Source organism: Gymnogyps californianus, chromosome 19, assembly GCF_018139145.2.
Source record: "Gymnogyps californianus isolate 813 chromosome 19, ASM1813914v2, whole genome shotgun sequence".
NCBI classification, from domain to species: domain Eukaryota; kingdom Metazoa; phylum Chordata; class Aves; order Accipitriformes; family Cathartidae; genus Gymnogyps; species Gymnogyps californianus.
In genome coordinates this window covers 4,372,020-4,389,043 of record NC_059489.1, presented here as the reverse complement: position 1 = coordinate 4,389,043, position 17,024 = coordinate 4,372,020, and the positions used below count along the sequence as shown (strand labels likewise).

The 17,024-nt window shown below is 42.1% G+C and overlaps 2 protein-coding genes across 4 annotated transcripts in view; one reads left to right on the top strand and one right to left on the bottom strand.

The window, feature by feature from the left end:
- The window catches only part of RHBDL3 (rhomboid like 3), a 66,048-nt gene extending 62,174 nt beyond the window's left edge, over nt 1–3,874 (top strand). For both annotated transcript variants that reach the window (XM_050908547.1, XM_050908546.1), the window contains 2 exons: nt 2,816–2,876; nt 3,603–3,874. In XM_050908547.1, coding sequence (XP_050764504.1) covers nt 2,816–2,876; nt 3,603–3,874 — 333 coding nt within the window. The remainder of the gene's footprint in view (nt 1–2,815; nt 2,877–3,602) is intronic.
- A 4,692-nt stretch (nt 3,875–8,566) lies between these two features.
- On the bottom strand, nt 8,567–16,888 carry C19H17orf75 (chromosome 19 C17orf75 homolog). 2 transcript variants are annotated; one of them, XM_050908570.1, is made up of 11 exons: nt 16,741–16,888; nt 16,371–16,451; nt 15,592–15,717; nt 15,019–15,159; nt 14,761–14,818; nt 13,957–14,076; nt 12,690–12,754; nt 12,433–12,569; nt 11,778–11,881; nt 10,956–11,197; nt 8,567–10,089 (listed from the first exon to the last, which is right to left on the bottom strand). In XM_050908570.1, the coding sequence occupies exons 1-10, from the start codon at nt 16,872–16,874 to the stop codon at nt 10,988–10,990; spliced, it is 1,176 nt and encodes a 391-aa protein (XP_050764527.1). In that variant the 5' UTR covers nt 16,875–16,888; the 3' UTR covers nt 8,567–10,089; nt 10,956–10,987. The 2 variants fall into 2 exon arrangements, with proteins under 2 accessions (XP_050764527.1, XP_050764526.1); XM_050908569.1 differs by lacking the exon at nt 8,567–10,089 and having other exon boundaries at nt 10,924–11,197.
- Between the last annotated feature and the right edge of the window lie 136 nt (nt 16,889–17,024).

The following is a 17,024-nucleotide window of genomic DNA, read 5'->3' as shown; positions in this document are numbered from 1 at the left end:
GGAAAAGAAATTGCTGACTGGCTCTGCAGAAGTTGCAGGCCTGTTTCTGCCTGCACGTGCCACATAATGTTAGCGGGTACCTAAGGAAATTTAGCATTTGGTGGATTTGTGTGCAGAATGTCCCCTATCTCCATTTGTAAAACCCAGACTGAAGCTGAACCGTGAACATACTAGTGATGCATCTTTTTGCTGTTTCACCTAATGAAATACTTTACAAAGGTCAGTAAATACCAGCATCGGCATTCCTCTCAGACTTGGAAACAGGAGCTCATCCCAGGTCCTCAGCTAGGTGGTGGCAAAGCCCAGCATATCTGCCTGTGTGACTCCTAAGCTGACTGCTGGGCAGAAATAGCTTTGCTAAGAGAGGATTTGTGTGTGATGGTACAGGGTTGCATGTCTGTCCTGTACCAGCAATGTCAGAGCAGAATAACCACAAAAATGATGGTAATGCATCCTCCTCTGGGTTTGAGTGGGAGGATAATGCGGGTCGGCTGCAGTAGAGACAGAAGGTCTGTTACATGGGTGCTGGAAAACATGTGCGTGTGTGGTGGTACTTGTGTCAAGCCTAAAAGAAAACCTTGTATGTAATATGCTTGTGTGCAGTGAAGTCAGCAGGCTCCGGCTGCAACCCACAACAGTGCTGCTCCAGGCAGCCTTTGTAGCAGCTGGGAGCGGGGGAAGTGAGTGATTTCCTGAGCAGAATAGATCTCCTTTGCTGTCTTCAAGCTTTTCGGAGCATGAATGAGCTGGGGGCTGTTGTCCAAATTAGGACAGTTGAGTGGCTGGCAGAGAGATAGGGAGCGGAGGAGAGGGGGTAGCCCTATACCACAGGGTTTCTACTGGGGAAATGCCTCCTTATATATAGTTATTTTCAGTATGATTTGTGTTCCCTGCCACTGGGCCAACAGAAGCAGGAGGGAGTTTCCTCTGTCTCACAGGGTGGTAATGCAGACCCAGGGTTTCTTCACACCGAGATTCAGAGGGGGACATTGGAGGAAATTTTGGTTTGCTTTCAGGATTCAGAGGAAGAGGCTCTGCCAGAGGTGTGTGGAGAGTCTTCATCAGTTTCCTTCCCAGACTGCTTAAAAGATTGCAAAGTGGCCTGTCATTTCACTGCTCATTGGCCTCCTCCAAATCTATTTAGCAACTGCTACCTTAGCATCTATATTTCTCCGTTATCCACTCCGTCGCTTCTCGTCTGAAATTACTTTTACTGCCTTTCCCATTCTGGTGGAGTTTTTTTGCTTTTCTTTCCCCCTCTTCTCTCTCTCTGCTCACGTAGTATCTAGATGTGATGGTCCCACATGCTGAAAGACATGCTGGCCATTTGCTGGTAAAGCACACAGTCTTGGACAGGTGCTTTGAGCATGCTGGGAAGAGGAGGGACGGTTGCAGGGAGTCTCTTGAATCTTCTGTTCCCTTGTGCCTCCTGGTAACCAGAGGAAATGAAAACATTCCTGCTTGTAAAAATAAATATTCTTGGAATTAAATACATAAAATAACCAACAGGGGGAAGCAACAAAGCATGTCACCCTAAGGAAAAGAGTAAGGGGAGGAATTCAAAACAGCTACATGGAAATGAAAACTGAAGGAAGCAGCACAGTATTAATCAGCATGAATTCAGAGCCTTCTGACTGGGTTAGGTGTCTGTGGAGAGAGAAAATTAGTTACTTATTTTGTAGAGATTGCATTTTTGCAGTCACAGAAGTGATTTACGGACAGATCCCACATACAACTTGAGTATATGTACTGTGTATGGCAGAATATTTCTTCAGCAGGCTGAAAAGTCACTGGGTGCCATTAAAGTTAGGCTGAAGAGTTTACAAGCATTTTTTTTTTATTCCTTCAGTGTGATGAACAGGGAGTTTTTCACCAGAAACCTGGCTAGCTTGGTATCTCGTACCGCTTTCAATAGGCAAAATTTCATTTAGTCACTTAATAGTAGTGTTTTCATACATGACCTCTTTTTCTGCTTGGAAATTTTGTGCAAGTGGAAAAGGAGGAATTTAAACATTTCTCCCAGGATTTCTGACTATCATTCAGAGATTCTTATTCCACTATATTAATTAATGACCAAGCCTGAAGACAGAGGAGGCCAAATCCAGGCTTTCTTATGGCACTGTTTCCTTGGTATGCTTTTATTGAGGTCTTTGTTATCTGTGTGTGCTCTGCCGAAGATCTGAGTTGCAAAATTTCAGGGAGCCTGAGGTACAAGCAGTAACACTGGAAAAGCGCAGTAGGGCTTGAATGCACTGAGAAAGTGCCTGACAGGTGACAGTGTTGGGCCTCCAAGTGAATCATGATGAGCTGTGTGATGTTAACCAGAATGATGCTTGTGTTGAACGCTAGGTACTACTTAAAATAATTTTATTTGATGTGGCCTAATACAACAGAGTTTTGCAGGGTAGGTAAATTCATATATTTTCAGAAGTCAGAATTTAAGGTGAAACATCATACTAACATGTTAAAAATTAGTCCGTCTGAAGAACAGAGAATGGCAAGGCCAGCCAAGGACCATGCCACACCAGCTGGATCTCAGGCAAGTAAAGTCAGTAAGACTGCCAGGCAAAGAAGTTATGGACTGTCCATAACTTGGACATGTCTGCAATATGTCCTTTGTGGTTATGTCCTCTGGGATTGACAGATCTGTGTTCGGTGTGGTGAGTGGAAAGTTCACAGCCAGGTGGCAAAGGCAATGAAAGGGATTTTTTTTAAGGGATGGTCATCCTTGAATACTCTTCCAGTGTAGATCTGAATGTAAAATCCCTCCAGGTTTGCATGCAGCATCACTTTGTTTTCCTTGTCTCTTTTCCAGAACTGGTCAGGAATGAAGTGCCAATTCAAACTGCTGCGCATGGCTGTTGCCTTGATCTGTAGTAAGTATCGTGCAAGATTTGGCACACACGCAATCCTGTTTTGTTTGTCTTTTGTCATAAGGGTTCATGCTGACTCAGAGAGTTTTGACTTTGCAGCAGTTTTGGTAGGAACTTGCAGCTGGACCTTCTGGCAGCAGAAACCACATCACTCTCAAATGCAGATTTTGGCTTTCAACACAAGCATTTGTAAATGAGGATTTGTTGTTAGCCAGCATCTGTAGCTTGTGGCATTTGTGAAGATCTGGGGCTTAAACGTCTCATCTTTGAATTCACAAACAAGCAATGCTTTTGTAATGATAATACTTAGGTTTCCTAGAGCACTTTCTGTCTGGGATGGCAGCAGCATTATACATACGTTAATGAATTATCTTCCAGCCATATCCCTAGGTTGGCACGATAAGGGAAACGAAGCCGTGTATTCATCACAGACAATTGTCTTCAAAATCTAACTCTTTTTTTTTTATGGTTTTGGTATAACTTTTGGAAGGCGAATATTCCCCCACCTATCTGTGCTCCCATGAACCCAGACCACTTGCCAACCACTGGGGAGACCTCATGTCTGTGTGCCGCAACCCTTGCATAGACATGGCTTCCCAGCTTCCCTGTGCTCACCATACAAGGCAGTTCTTCCCTCTCTGTCTCTTCAGGGCTGCAGCTCTGCCTGCAAGATGGACTTAAGAAGGGATAGACCTAGACAATTAATTTCTTCTTCCTTCTTTGTTCCAGTGAGCTTTGAATTTGGAAGAGCTGTGTGGCTGCGATTCCACCCCTCCGCTTACCCACCGTGCCCACACCCCAGCTTTATGGCTCACCTGGGAGGGGTGGTGGTTGGAATCACCCTCGGTGTCATCATCCTGAGGAACTATGAGCAGAGACTCCAAGATCAGACTTTATGGTGGATCTTCCTTTCTATTTATGTCATTTTTGTCTTGTTTGCCATCTTCTGGAACATTTTTGCCTACAGTCTGTTGGATCTAAAGCTACCTCCCCCTCCTTGAAAACATGGGACAGAAAACTTGAGAGCAGAAGTCATCTGTCATGATGATGTCATGAAGATGGAGGATCTATTTTTATATTTAACTTAGGGGAGGATGATTCTTTTGAACACGAGTGTGTGCTGGAGGAGATGCTTAAAGATCTCGCAAAAGAATGGGCTGATCAGTTTGTTCACAAATCTAGCAGGTACTGTAATACTGGCTGGCCTGGACCCTGCAGTTTCTCCACTGCCAGGGCTCCCATTGGGCAGCTTGTACCTGGGCACTTATCACTTGGTTTGTTAGCACACATCAATATTTTGTATAAGATATTTGTATTTTCCAGGTCAGTGCTGGAATTATGGCCAGTTGTTGAATGAATCTCCTCAATGTTACTGAGCACTAAAAGGGAAAAAGAGCAGACATTTACTAATTAGAGACTCGCATGGTACTCACAAGGCAGCTTGGGTTTGGTTTCTATGGACACATTTGACTGTTCAGCCATACCAGTGCCACTGTCTAATTACTTGAATGGTTCCTAAGATATTTTAGCCTACGGTGAAACCTGTCTTACTCACCTTTCAAAGGAATCAGCAGAACTTGATCACCCAAAGTGATGGAGACTGGTCTTCAACTACAGGTCAAATGAAATTGCACTATAAACCTTGGGAACTCTTAGAGTGTTGTGGACACCCAGCCAGAGGTGACTTTTACTGTGCATGTTTCACTTGATTTTAATTTTTTTTTTTTTTTTTTCTGCCCAGCCTGCTGTGGCTAGAGGGTGTGGCTGGGGTTTCTTTTTCGAGGGATGAAGAAAAGGAGGGCAAATGTTCAGTTGTGTTTTTATCAGCTGACAATCAGGTGTTGTTTTCTTCTCACTTTATTTCTGGCCACGTTGATCTAACACCTGGCCTGCAGTGAGCTCCTAGCAAGGATCTCGACTCTTCCAGCAGGTTCTTACTAGAAAAGTGGGACTAGGATCACCTATAGCAGCGCAGGGTGGGAACTATCCAGTCTTTACAGCCATACAGTCCATTTGGGGTCAAATCTGTCCACTGAAGTCAGTGGAGTTGAATCAGGTTGTATGTAGCACTGGTTTCCCACTGAAGTGGAAAGGGTGTTACTGTGTTACAGTGATCATTGTGAAGATAAAACTGTTTTTAAAGTGACTGCTAAATTTTGAGGATGCCTCTTCTTGAGGCAATGGACGTTCAGGGGCTCCAAGCAACAGTTAGTTGCAATGATGCCTTTTTCTTTAACATTGGTCAAGCCCAGGTTTTAGTAATCTGTAACTGGTCTGTAGCACAGTCCATACAGTTGCCTGCACGGACCTGGGGACCAGACTGGAACATCTGTAGCACAAGCAGTGCTTATAGGTACACTTTTCTGTAAGGTGCTTATGTTACTTTGTTTCTCACTTTAGAGAGCTGCCAAATTAGAGTCCAGGAATGTGGATGCCCTCCTTTTCTCTCCCCTTTACCCACCTAGTTTGATGGCCTGGATAAAGCAGCCATAGGAGTCTCTCTAGACTAGCTCTTTTTTCTTCCTTTTTTCTAGTTGCATACTGGTGCCCAGGCACCAGCCACCAGAGCCTCCCACAGCACATCTCACAGGCACTGTGGCAGTTGGGTTTGCTCTGTAGCAAAATGTCTCTGTATCGTGGGCTTTATTCTCTCAGCCGTGTAATCGGTGCTGCCAGATGATACCACAAACTGGTAGGAGTCTGTCTTTCTAGAGGGGACATTCACAAGTGCTTATCCGCTGCTCCCTTCTTTGCCTCTTATGGGAAAAATCTCTCTGGTCTGGAAGGGTAAAGTTCTGCTCCCACGGTATGCACTAGTAAAACTCCTGTTGCCTCGGGGAAAGGGAGGGGGGAGAAAATAACTGTTTCTACAGCCTTACCTGCAAAAGAAACAATTTTTGCCACCTTTGTGCACAGGAATGGGATCTCTGAGGGCAACTGCACCTTTGTTGTTCTGCATGGCTAGTACATTGCTCATGGGCCCTCAGATCAAGGAACAAGAGAAAGGGATAAGGGTCAGAGCTCTGTTCATTTTGGAGAAGAGGATTGGTTCCCCGTGCCATTTTACCTCTGCAGTTTGGGTCCAGATCAAAGCAGTCATGAGAGTTTACATGCATCGTTTCAGGTGCTGGCCCGGTGAGTTTCGTAGCAGTTGAAATCATCTCCCTGGGGAGCAGCAGGCAAGCAGGAGAGCAGGGAGCTAGGAGAATACTGACAGAAGCATGGTTGACACGTAAGGAGGACGTTCCTTTCCTCACCTTTTGCTAAGCCTTTCTGATTACAGATGCCTTTAAAACAGAGGTGAGCAGAAATGGGAGTTCCCCTGGAAGTTTTAGGAAAACTTTGAAAATTTTGGTAGAAAATTTCATCCACAACAAAACCCGGATTATTTTTCTTATAATTTACCAGAGTACAATATGCACCGATTGATTTTTATTTTTGAATTCTCAACTGAAAGCTACTGAATGCCCATCAGTTCCTCCCCAGGCGAAGTTTCTGTGCCTGCCAGCAATGTGCTCTGGGGTGGAGCAGCAAGCTACAAGTTCAAGGGCCACCAGTTTCTTCATCAGCCTGACCCTGGCCAACATATCTTTGCCTCTGCTCAGAGTAGGAGGGAGCTGAACAGAGTAATCCAGGCACCCTTCTTTGGTCCTTTATCCACAGATGAACATAGTTTACATGAACTGGTTGAAAACAGCTCTGAGGTTGAGCTTATGACTTGTTCTTTTAAACTGTTGTTCATCTTTCTGACTTCCATTCTGTGTCGCCATACCCTGTCTGAGCAAGTCAACAAGCAACCCTAGGGTTCAGAAAGGCCAGACTTTAAAACAGAACTAGATTTATTGTGGGTGAAGAAATGAAACCCTCTCACATTCCTGCTCATCAGAGCTGAAATCTCTCCCCATACATAGAGCAGGTTGTATGCAGAGCCTGTTGTCTGCTAAGAATCTATCAGCTCATGGAGTCAGGAGCAAAGTGCTTAAGCTTTTATAATTATTTTTTTTTAATCACTAGAATTACATTGTGAAAACTTGTTATGTTTTTACAGAGTATCAGGAAATCTAGTTATGGCATTTTCTAATGCACCCAAGAGTGCCACAGTGCTGCAGCACCAGAGAGCTAATAGCAACCAGGCTTCTCTTTTACCTCCAGATGTCCTTGAAGCTGCTGGCTTATGTTGGAGACGTAATATTCTCCATCCTGCTCATTTGTGGTTCCAACTTGTCACAGTCAGCAACGTGTTCCTGAAGGAGCCGTCCACTGAGGGACTGGTTTTGGTGATTGTTTTGGTTCTATTTCAGGTGCTGCCAGGATTTTACATCAGTCGGATAAAATGTGAATCTGTTGAACTTTACGGATGTGCAGTGCTAGAGCAAAAGGCAAGGACTGTTACCAATGTACAGATTTGAACAGTGCATGTTAGAGGAAGTTATTTCATGCTTGCGTTCTTGAGTGAGGACACAACACCTGGAAAACAAAAAAAGCCGTTTCTGTGCTGGACTTCCCATTTAGTAAGTATATGGCAGCACTGGTCCAGTGAGGATGGGTGTAGGGAGTAGTAATGCAGACTGGGAGAGCCTGGGGTGCTGGTTGTAGAGCCCCTTCAGGGACGCCTGCCAGCATCACGGCGACAGCACGGATGGGGTCTGGCTCCGAGCCTCTTGCTGATCCTTCATCCCAGAGGAGAGACAAGAGAAGTGGCTCAGCCAGCCATGGGGAGGAAGAAGGAGGAGGAGAACCAGGTAGATCAAAGTCCACGGGGCTTGCAAATTGCACCTTTTATTCCTAGATGCTGGGAGACAGGTAGAGATTAATTTTGCACGCATCGGTAATAATATAGGAAGGAGGAGGGGGAGGGTTGTAATGGAGTGATGGGAGAGGAGGTTACCAGAAACAATCCCTGAGTGAGGTGTAGAGGAATCATAAAAATGCTGATGAATTTACTTTTGCTGAGTTCTTAAGACATCATCTCATGTCACTTTTTCCCCATCAGTCGATGAGGAATCTTAGCACTTATGTGGCAGATTGTGATTCTTCACTACTTGCTCCTTTAGCAGTAGGAAGTATTTTATCAATGAGGAAGGGGGAGGCCAGAGAAATTATCGTTGTCTGACGTTGCTGGACTAGAAATAAAGCTCAGGGATTCCGTTTCCCAAAACCTTGCTCCTTCTGATGAATTATACTGCCCGTGTGTTTTACATCAGATTCGATAGTTTCAATTTGAACTGGGGTATGAAGGATGGAATCTGACACATTTAGAGCTGGTACTGAAATAACAGCTCTCTGCTGACCTCACAAGACAGCTGCTGTTTTGTGCCAATATTTAGTCTCACAGGATCGCGGATAGGACTTTCACACATACTCCAGTGAGTAAAGAGCTCGAAGTCTATCTGTTTACATAGATTCAAGCTCAGCTCAATTGCTTTGGAAACCCCATCCACTGGCGTTACCCAAAATGGAACTGGAGAATATGGATGCAGTTCAATACCAGCAACCTCTGGAGGCAAACTGGGATCTAGAGAGCAAAGGCCAGCACCTCTGGGGTTTTAGCCTCTTTGAATATCGCTGCTGTTCTGTTTCTTTTATAGTAGTGGCTGCTCTCCAGTGCTCTGTGATACGACTCAAAAATTCTTTCTGCAATCACTGATGCTGAGAGCTGGTTATAAAGGAAAACAGTGCATTTTGCAGCTCTATAAAGAAAGAATCACACATAAGACCGAAACCAAGCTTGTTTAAAGGTAAATGTATTTTTAATGTTACCATTAATCATTGGCTTTTAATTGGAAAAAGCTTTCTAATGTGGTATTTCTGAAATGCCAGTAGTAGTACAGAAAACTTATGTTTCAGGGTACTTTGCAACACAGAGCACAAAATATTCCCTAGGCCTGATTTAAGTAGCAGTACCTTAATTTCCAGTGAGCTTAATAGATACGTTAGTCACTGACTGTCTCCTGACTCCCCCACAGTGTCTGTTTAGTTTGCAAATAAAGCTAGATTTATGCAGCTTTTCTTTTGCTTACTCTACTAATGCTAACAACACATCCAAGTGTTAAACACAAAGCACTAAACAATGTAATTTTCTGCCTTAAAATACTGAACAAATGATACTTTCCCGTTAAGGGCTAGTAAAACAAAATGATATTTGCAAGGTAAGATGCTATGGTATGTTTCCAAATATTTTTGTATTGTGTACATTCTGTATATTTTTGTTGTAATAATATTATTTGAGCGCAGAATCCATTAAATTTTTTTTGTCGGTGTTTTTTTTTGTTTTCTGTTTTTTTTTCTTTTTTAAATAAAATTGAGCTGTTCTACATCACATGCCAAAAAACAACCAAGAAAAAAACTTTCCCTTTGGTAAGTTTGTCTACAGTTAACACAGTATTTAACAAAAGAGCAACTGGTTTTGAGCTCTGCAATATAATCTTTTAATAATGACATTGATAACTCATTTTTATGTATTTATGTAAAATACTTTTTTGAGCACTGAGCTCTTCCTGGCTCCTGATCAGGCACAATACTGCACGATCAGTGCTCCAACGTACAAGAGCAACAAAGGGCGACACGTTTTATTGAGTGGCGCTGCTTTACTCATGAATAAAATATTCTGAAGGAAAACATTGTTACTTCTCAGCTCCTGCAAATGAGAGAATAAGGGGTTTGTTTCCGTTCAACTGCTTTTATTTTCTTCTCTGACCTGCCCATATACGTTACGTGTTACCTCAGCTGTCAATATGACACTTGCAGACTCCTGCACATTACACTAGAGCAGCTGCTCTGCATTGTGTGAATAAAGGGTTTTAAACAGGAGACATCAAGGTCAACACTCATTTGTGATTTAATGTAGGATTAATGTGTTTTGAATGTGTTTTTTATTGTAAACTTTATTATAGGTTCAAAACAGCGGTGTCACAGGAAAGCATTCAACTTTTATCATCACAGTATACAGCTCTGGCAGGACAAACAGTCAAACTTAATTGCTTTAGTAAGACTGTTACTGTTTCAGGGAGAGTTCTTCAAATGCCCTAAGGCATTCAAACACCCTCTGCTGCAAAGGAAAGCAACAGAGAGTTTTGCTTGTATCAGGTCTGCAGAAACAGTCCTCGTTTACGTGGTCACTCAGAGGCCTCGTGAGTTTTGATTCCAGCTGTAGCCAAAGATTTTCTTCAAGTATTCTGCTGTCTAAATGTCCTATGATGTGGGTAAGAATTCATTGCTGAAATACAATTAAATGTTTTAAAGTCTGAAAAATTAACTTGGGAACTTAGTTTACTTCAATTTCTGAAGAAGTTTCTATTAATTTAAAGTTAATATTTAATCTGTAAAGTTTTCAGGTTTAATTCTCCACGGTTGAAAAACATAAGATTATTTAGTTATGCAAAATGGGTACTAAGAACATACAAAGAAGGTCTTGATCACAACGCAAACTAATGAAGAAGGGGATTCATCAAATCCTGGGAATTTAACACGTCTGTCCAGTGTATGTATGCATACACCGATTCCTAAAACTCTATTCAGTCTTAAGGCAGTTCTGTTTCATACCAATTAAAACAACTTGTTTATCTAGTAACAGCAGAACAAACTGCCAGTTTGAAAGTAGAATGAGGTAACAAGTCTGTAGCTAGTTTCCAATATATAAACAAATATGATTAATTCATTTTCTATGATTTATCCAGATGTTTGTGCTTCTTTATGTATTAAAACAAAAGTAACCAGATCTTAATGATTAGACATGATCATTTTAAAGATATTTAAAATATTTAAAACACTGAAATGCTTGCCAGGTAAGGGATTTGGGTTTGTGGGGGTTTTTTTGTGTGCAATGACTGCAAAAACCAAATGTCATGATTTCCTCAGAAAAGGAGCAAGTCATTTGTAGAATCTGGTAAGCACTGAAAACTATGCAGGAGTTTGTATGATCTGATATTTACACGTTAAAAAAAGCTCATACTGCTTTCTCTAAAAAAGAGAAAAGGCAGGTGAAACTGCAACTTAGGTTTGACTTAGGTAATAAATATAAACTAAAAACCCTGCAATAGTGAAACTAAGCTGCACAGAAGAAATTAATGATTTATACAATACCCTCAAACGAGTACAGAATAATTAAAATAATTTTAAGCCACTGATGTTTCTCTCATGAATTCCTCAAGGACGGTCACTACATTTCTGGCTTCTGGCATTTCTGCATGTTCTACTTTTACAATCTTCAAAAGGATGTCTCCACTGCCACAGTTCTTTAGAAACATGTAACACTTGAACAAGGCGTAGTGGTTCATTTCAGCCTGGCGGATAAACCTCTTCAGGTTGTTAATGTCTTGTATAGCCTGGGAAAAGAGTAACAGAGCATTTTCTTATCCTTCTACATGGAAAGAAAACATATTATCATGTGGAAAAGTGAAGGCAGAATAGCAGGAGCAGCAGCAGTATTTCCAACAGGAATTTTATATTACTACTCGAGTAATGTAAGAATTGAGTACTGTCTTTGATGCGTATTACCACTGTTGTAACAATGCAAAATGCGTGGACACCACAACTTCATCACATCCAAACTTGTAGCAAGAGTTCTCCTCTTCTATTATGTCAGATCACCTAAGAAGTGTTAACTACTGAATCCATGTTACCAATTACACAATATTGTGTGTGCACAGCTCAAATTAACAGAAAGTTATTTTAAATATGAGAAAATGCCTTTGGTGTAGTGACTGAAGAAACTTTCATACTACTTTACATTCTGGTCTTGTCAACTAGAGTAAGCCAGTCCTCAACTTAAACTTCAGAGTTAATCAGTTAATGATGTATAGACATCATAAATAACCTGAAACTTTTCTTTGCTGTAAAAAGAGTATTTGCTCCTTCAGTAACCCTGATGTCTTCTCCAAGTCTTTAACATATATGAACAGGTACCTTCAATTTAAAGTTTTCCAAAATCTGCCGGAAGAGAAACGGATTTCCACCTTCAGCACCATTCACAAAAGCATGCATCCAGTCCTCACAGAATCTGTTGCTTCCTGTTACGTGTTCAGGAACACAGAGAAGAGATCAGAAAAAGTAAATGAGCTCAACATAAATATATAACTGCATTCACCTGGTTTAATCACTCTCACACAACAACTGATAATAGTATACCTGGGCCAGGAAGTAAGTCTTAAGAAAAACAATACATGTGGAAAAGAAAAGCAAACATAGCTACAGTGACTAAATGAAATTGTGATTGTTGAATCCCTTTTCACAACATTTGTCAAAAATACAACAGGGAAAAAAAAAGTTTTGCAGCTTCCCTGAAGTGTACAAGTCATAGTTTCATGGTCTGCAAACTAAATGCACTGTGGATTTTATTATCAACCGTTTTCAAACCAGAGTTCTAGTGTGTCTGGTAAAACAAACTACTGTGCTACCTCAGAGGAAAACAGGTGTTCTAGTTTCCAGCCAGAATCCAAACTTTCTGGGTATGAACCTACGAGCTTCTGAATATTCTCAACTACCTCTAACGTCCACAACTCTCAGCGGCTGAGGGATACAAGTGAGTAACATGAAGAAGTATTCACAGCTGTAATCTCACCTGCATTATGCAACTGAGGCTGAGGTCCGCTACAGTCTATAATCATTGACTTGTGCTGTTCCTCAGTCATGGCAATACACAAGGAGGTCATTGTGCCTTCCTGAACAAGTCCTTGGAGGCTGGCAGCTGCCAGAAACCTGACACAAAAAGCTTGTGAACTGCTTGCTGCTTTACAGTTCTTGAACAGCCAGAACAGGAGGCTGTCATACACAAAAGCCAAGTTACTCACAGGCTCCTTGGTCTCAAAGTATCTTTACCTGCTAATGTCTTCTTCTGTTCTTTCATTTGCGTTTTTTACTTCCACAGGAGTGTAACTCAAAGCCTTAAAACAAACAAAAAGAAAAAAGCTAGATGCAACTTTGATATCACTTCTGCTGCTATATTGCAGTTACTAGCGATATATACATAACGTGGTACTTTAAAAATTGTTCTTTTCAGAGAAAGAGTAGAAGCTAAGGGAATACTCCAGTCATTGCAGCGGGTTTTGCATTCAGAAGAAATACAGCAGTGTCGTGGTTTAACCCCAGCCGGCAACTAAGCACCATGCAGCCACTCGCTCACTCCGCCCATCCAGTGGGATCGAAAAAAAACCCCAACTCATGGGTTAAGATAAAGACAACTTCATAGGACAGAAAGGAAGGAAAATAATGATGATGATAATATGAGAATAATAATACTAAAAGACTATACAAAACAAGTGAGCCACAATGCAGTTGCTCACCACTCGTTGACTGATGCCCAGTTAGTTCCCGAGCCGCGATCCGCCCCTCCCAGCTAACTCCCCCCCCAGTTTATATACTGGGCATGACGTCATATGGTATGGAATATTCCTTTGGCCAGTTTGGGTCAACTGTACTGGCTGTGTCCCCTCCCAGCTTCTTGTGCCCCTCCAGCCTTCTTGCTGGCTGGGCACGAGAAGCTGAAAAATCCTTGACTTGGTATAAACACTACTTAGCAACAACTAAAAACATCAGCGTGTTATCAACATTATTCTCACACTAAATCCAAAACACAGCACTGTACCAGCTACTAGGAAGAAAATTAACTCTGTCCTAGCCAAAACCAGGACAAGCAGTTATACTCTTTTAGCTATTCCATCCAAAGCCTCCTCAAACTCAGAGACTAGAGATAGGATTAATTTCTTTTCTGTTTCCAGTGAATTACATGAGGCACATATGCAATATAACATCCCTTTTGGCTCAGAGGAATTATAGCAGGGACAGCTTTCTCATGCTGTTTCTAATTTTCTCATTCTAATCTCAACTTGGACAGTACTATGTAATTTAAAATGAGTTAACTATAAAAATTGACAGAAGAAATTGCTATGTGCTTCCTTACCAATAAAGCAGAGAAAAAGTACTTGCCCTGAATTAAAAAGAAAAAAGAAAAAAGAAAAAGAAGAAAAAAGTTGTTCCTCATTTACTCCTGGCTGGGAAAGCAAATGCAAGAAACATTTTAAACGTGTTGGAGTCACTGAGATTCCTTCTGAACCTTTTTTAGTTATCCAGTTTGAAATACACTTACAGCATGTAACAAAAAGGCGAGTTTCTCCTGCAAGAGCTGTACTACTCTCTGAACAGGGCATATGGCATTCTCAAACCAGCTTCTCAAGTAGGGATTAACATAGGTCTCCAAGGTTTTTTGCTGTAACAAGTCAAAACATTAGAACTTTAACTACAAATTAGATTTCTACACAAATAGAAGCCTATTAATAATCTATTCAACCTAAGATATTGGGATGTCAGAACCTTCTTAATTTCAAACCACAGTAAACTAAAATAATGAGTTTGACATTTAAAGCCACGCTTTATCAGCAATGCAGGGCTTTGCATTTTAAGAAACAGACAGAACTGTAATGTGGCATATACTGAGCAAAGACCATGCAACAGCAGACAGGATGAGAAAGAGACTTAAAATGCATAGTTTCCATTAGAAAAATTGTGATAAGAAAACCACTAAAAATCCTTCCTTAACATTCAGAAGTGATAAGAATTCAGGTGGACATTGATAACTTTCCTGTGGACCATTACCTTTTATTAGTCATTCTCCTCTCTGAATCTAACTGCATGTAACCTTTAAGAGATTTATGCCTGGCACAAAAAAGCGTGTTCGTCCGTCCCCCCCTTATTTTTCCCTTTTGACTTGTGTGGTTGATAGCACTTTAGACATTCACTGTCACTACAGTGAATCAAGTATCTCTCACAGTGTTTCATACTGGTACTTAAAATACCTATTTTGTCTCTATAGACTAAATCTTCCAGATTGTCTTAGTAACTAATTTGCGTAAATAGTAATTTTCACCACTTAAACAAAATAGTTAGGCCTTACCTCCAAATCAAGTTTTATCTTCAGACTTTGAATGTATTTGTCCAGCTCAAGTCTGAAAGTATCTTCTTAAGGAAAATAAGATGCATCAGTTAAGACCTGAATTTTTCCCTTTCAGAATATGGCTGTTATTAACATTTTTGGTTGCTGGAAGGTGTGCACAAACGGGCTGATTTCAAGTAGGAAACAGACAAAATGAGAACATAATTTTTACATCATCTCCCTGTCCACACAGATAAAGAAAGTTAAAGGTAAGGATATAGTTCCAGACCCTTCTCCGAGCCACCTAAGAAACAAACCACATACGCTGGAGCATTGATGTCTGAGTCCAGTGTTGCCATTTCTAGAAGATTTTCTTGTTGGAAACGACAGTAATAACAACCAACTTTATATTCTGGTATGCTATGCAGAAAAAAAAAAGGAATTATTTTGTTACAGATAAATCACAATAAGTAAGTGCAAAAAGCAGACATACATGATTTCTGTAAAGAATTTTCACCCGCCAGCACTGGTGGCTCCTATGGTCATATATAGAGCTCTTAGACCTTCTCTTTTTTCCTCTGTGGTGCGATCAGAGTAGTTTAGAAGGAAATAGTCATAAACACATGTAGTATTTTTTAAGTATTCAAACAATAAATTATTTACTACAATATTTTTCTCAAAGCTACCTAGAAAAATAGGAAAGTGGCATTGCATAAAGCTATTATTAACAGCAGCTATAGACTGAGAACATGGAATCAGGATTAAACCTAAGTGCAGCAGCAGATGGGAAGATGTGCAATGCTGCCAATGTTTCTTACAGTTTCTCATTCACAAATAATTTTAAAAATTTACCTCAGCCCCACTGACGCTACATTCCCCATTCCTTCAAAGAGGGCTCCTTTACTAAGACGCTTAGCGATAAAACTGCGCAATTCAGTCTCCGCTTCAGCTGGTAAGTTAGTGTCCAGCAAGGACAGGCTTTAAAAAACAAGAAGAAACCGTTAGCAAAAAGCAAATGTTATTGTTTAGTTTCTCTGAACAAGTGCAGAACCATCTGCTTCTAGAAGGGGGACCACTGTGATCTCTCTCTGGCTTTCAGCTAACTTGCTCTGTGACTTCTGGCCCATCAGAAATGCATTCAGTGGTTTGCCCACTAGACCAGAAGTCTGGAGTTGTGGTGTCAGCTGATGCTGAACTTCTCAGCAGCTATGAACCAGTCACTGCCCCTCTTTGTTCCTATGTTTCCCTAGTTGTAATACAGAGCAACAACACCATTACAGAGCTTGTTGAAAGAGAAGATGTCCATTTAAAATTGTTCAATAAATTTTAATTACCTATTCTCTACATGAAGACCTAAGTCAATACAGAAATGTCAAGTATTAGTAGCAAAGAAAACAGTTCAAACTCAAAGATGATAGTTTATGTTTAATACATTATCTGAGCTCTGTTGTCGTGTCCATTCTGTACGTATTCCAGAAAAAGCACCCAGGGGACTTCAGTATGCTTTCACAGAGGTTTCTACTTTGAAGGGACTTCAATGTACTTGCTTACTATTCACCTAACAGCAATACGGCAAAGACTTCAAAATGGGGTGTTACAGGCGATTATGCTGTTCTGCAGATTGGATTTACCTGAAGTGTTCGCTGGAGGGTGTCTCTGCCGCCGCACTGCTGGGACTGCCATCCCCACTGTCTGCTCCCTGCTGTGAGGATCTGAAAAGCAAGCCGTTCTTAGGATTGATTTTACAGCCTTAACACACAGAACAGGGAAAAGAGACTGCAGTGGGGAAAGGTACGACCTGAGGGTGTTTGAAAGCAGAGGCAGGGAATCGGGACATTATGGGAGGAAAAAAAAAATATCTTCGGGGAGAGAGAGGGGGGGGAAAATAAAGCGAATTCAAGCACCTGGGAACTGACAAGGCCTGGAAACGGCCTCCCCGCGGGGCGGACCCAGCGCGCACCCGCCTCGCCGGGCGCCGGCGGCGGCTAGCGGCCCCCTCACCTGCAGCTCCGGTAGCCGTAGAGGCTGTGGTAGGTGCTGCCGTGCCGCTCCGGCCGCCGCTCCTCGCCCGCGCCGCCGCCCTCCTCGCTGCTCTCCAGCTCCCGCTCATCGCCGTCCGGCAGCGCCGGCAGCATCCCGGCCCTAAGCCGCCGCCTGTGCCGCGGGCAACGCGGCCCCCTGCCGCCGCCCGGGCCGCGCCTCACCCCGGCCGCCGCGGCCTGCCCGCTCCGGGCCCTGCGCTCGCCGCCCGCCGCTCCCCGCCTCGGAGGCAGTGCAGGGCAGGG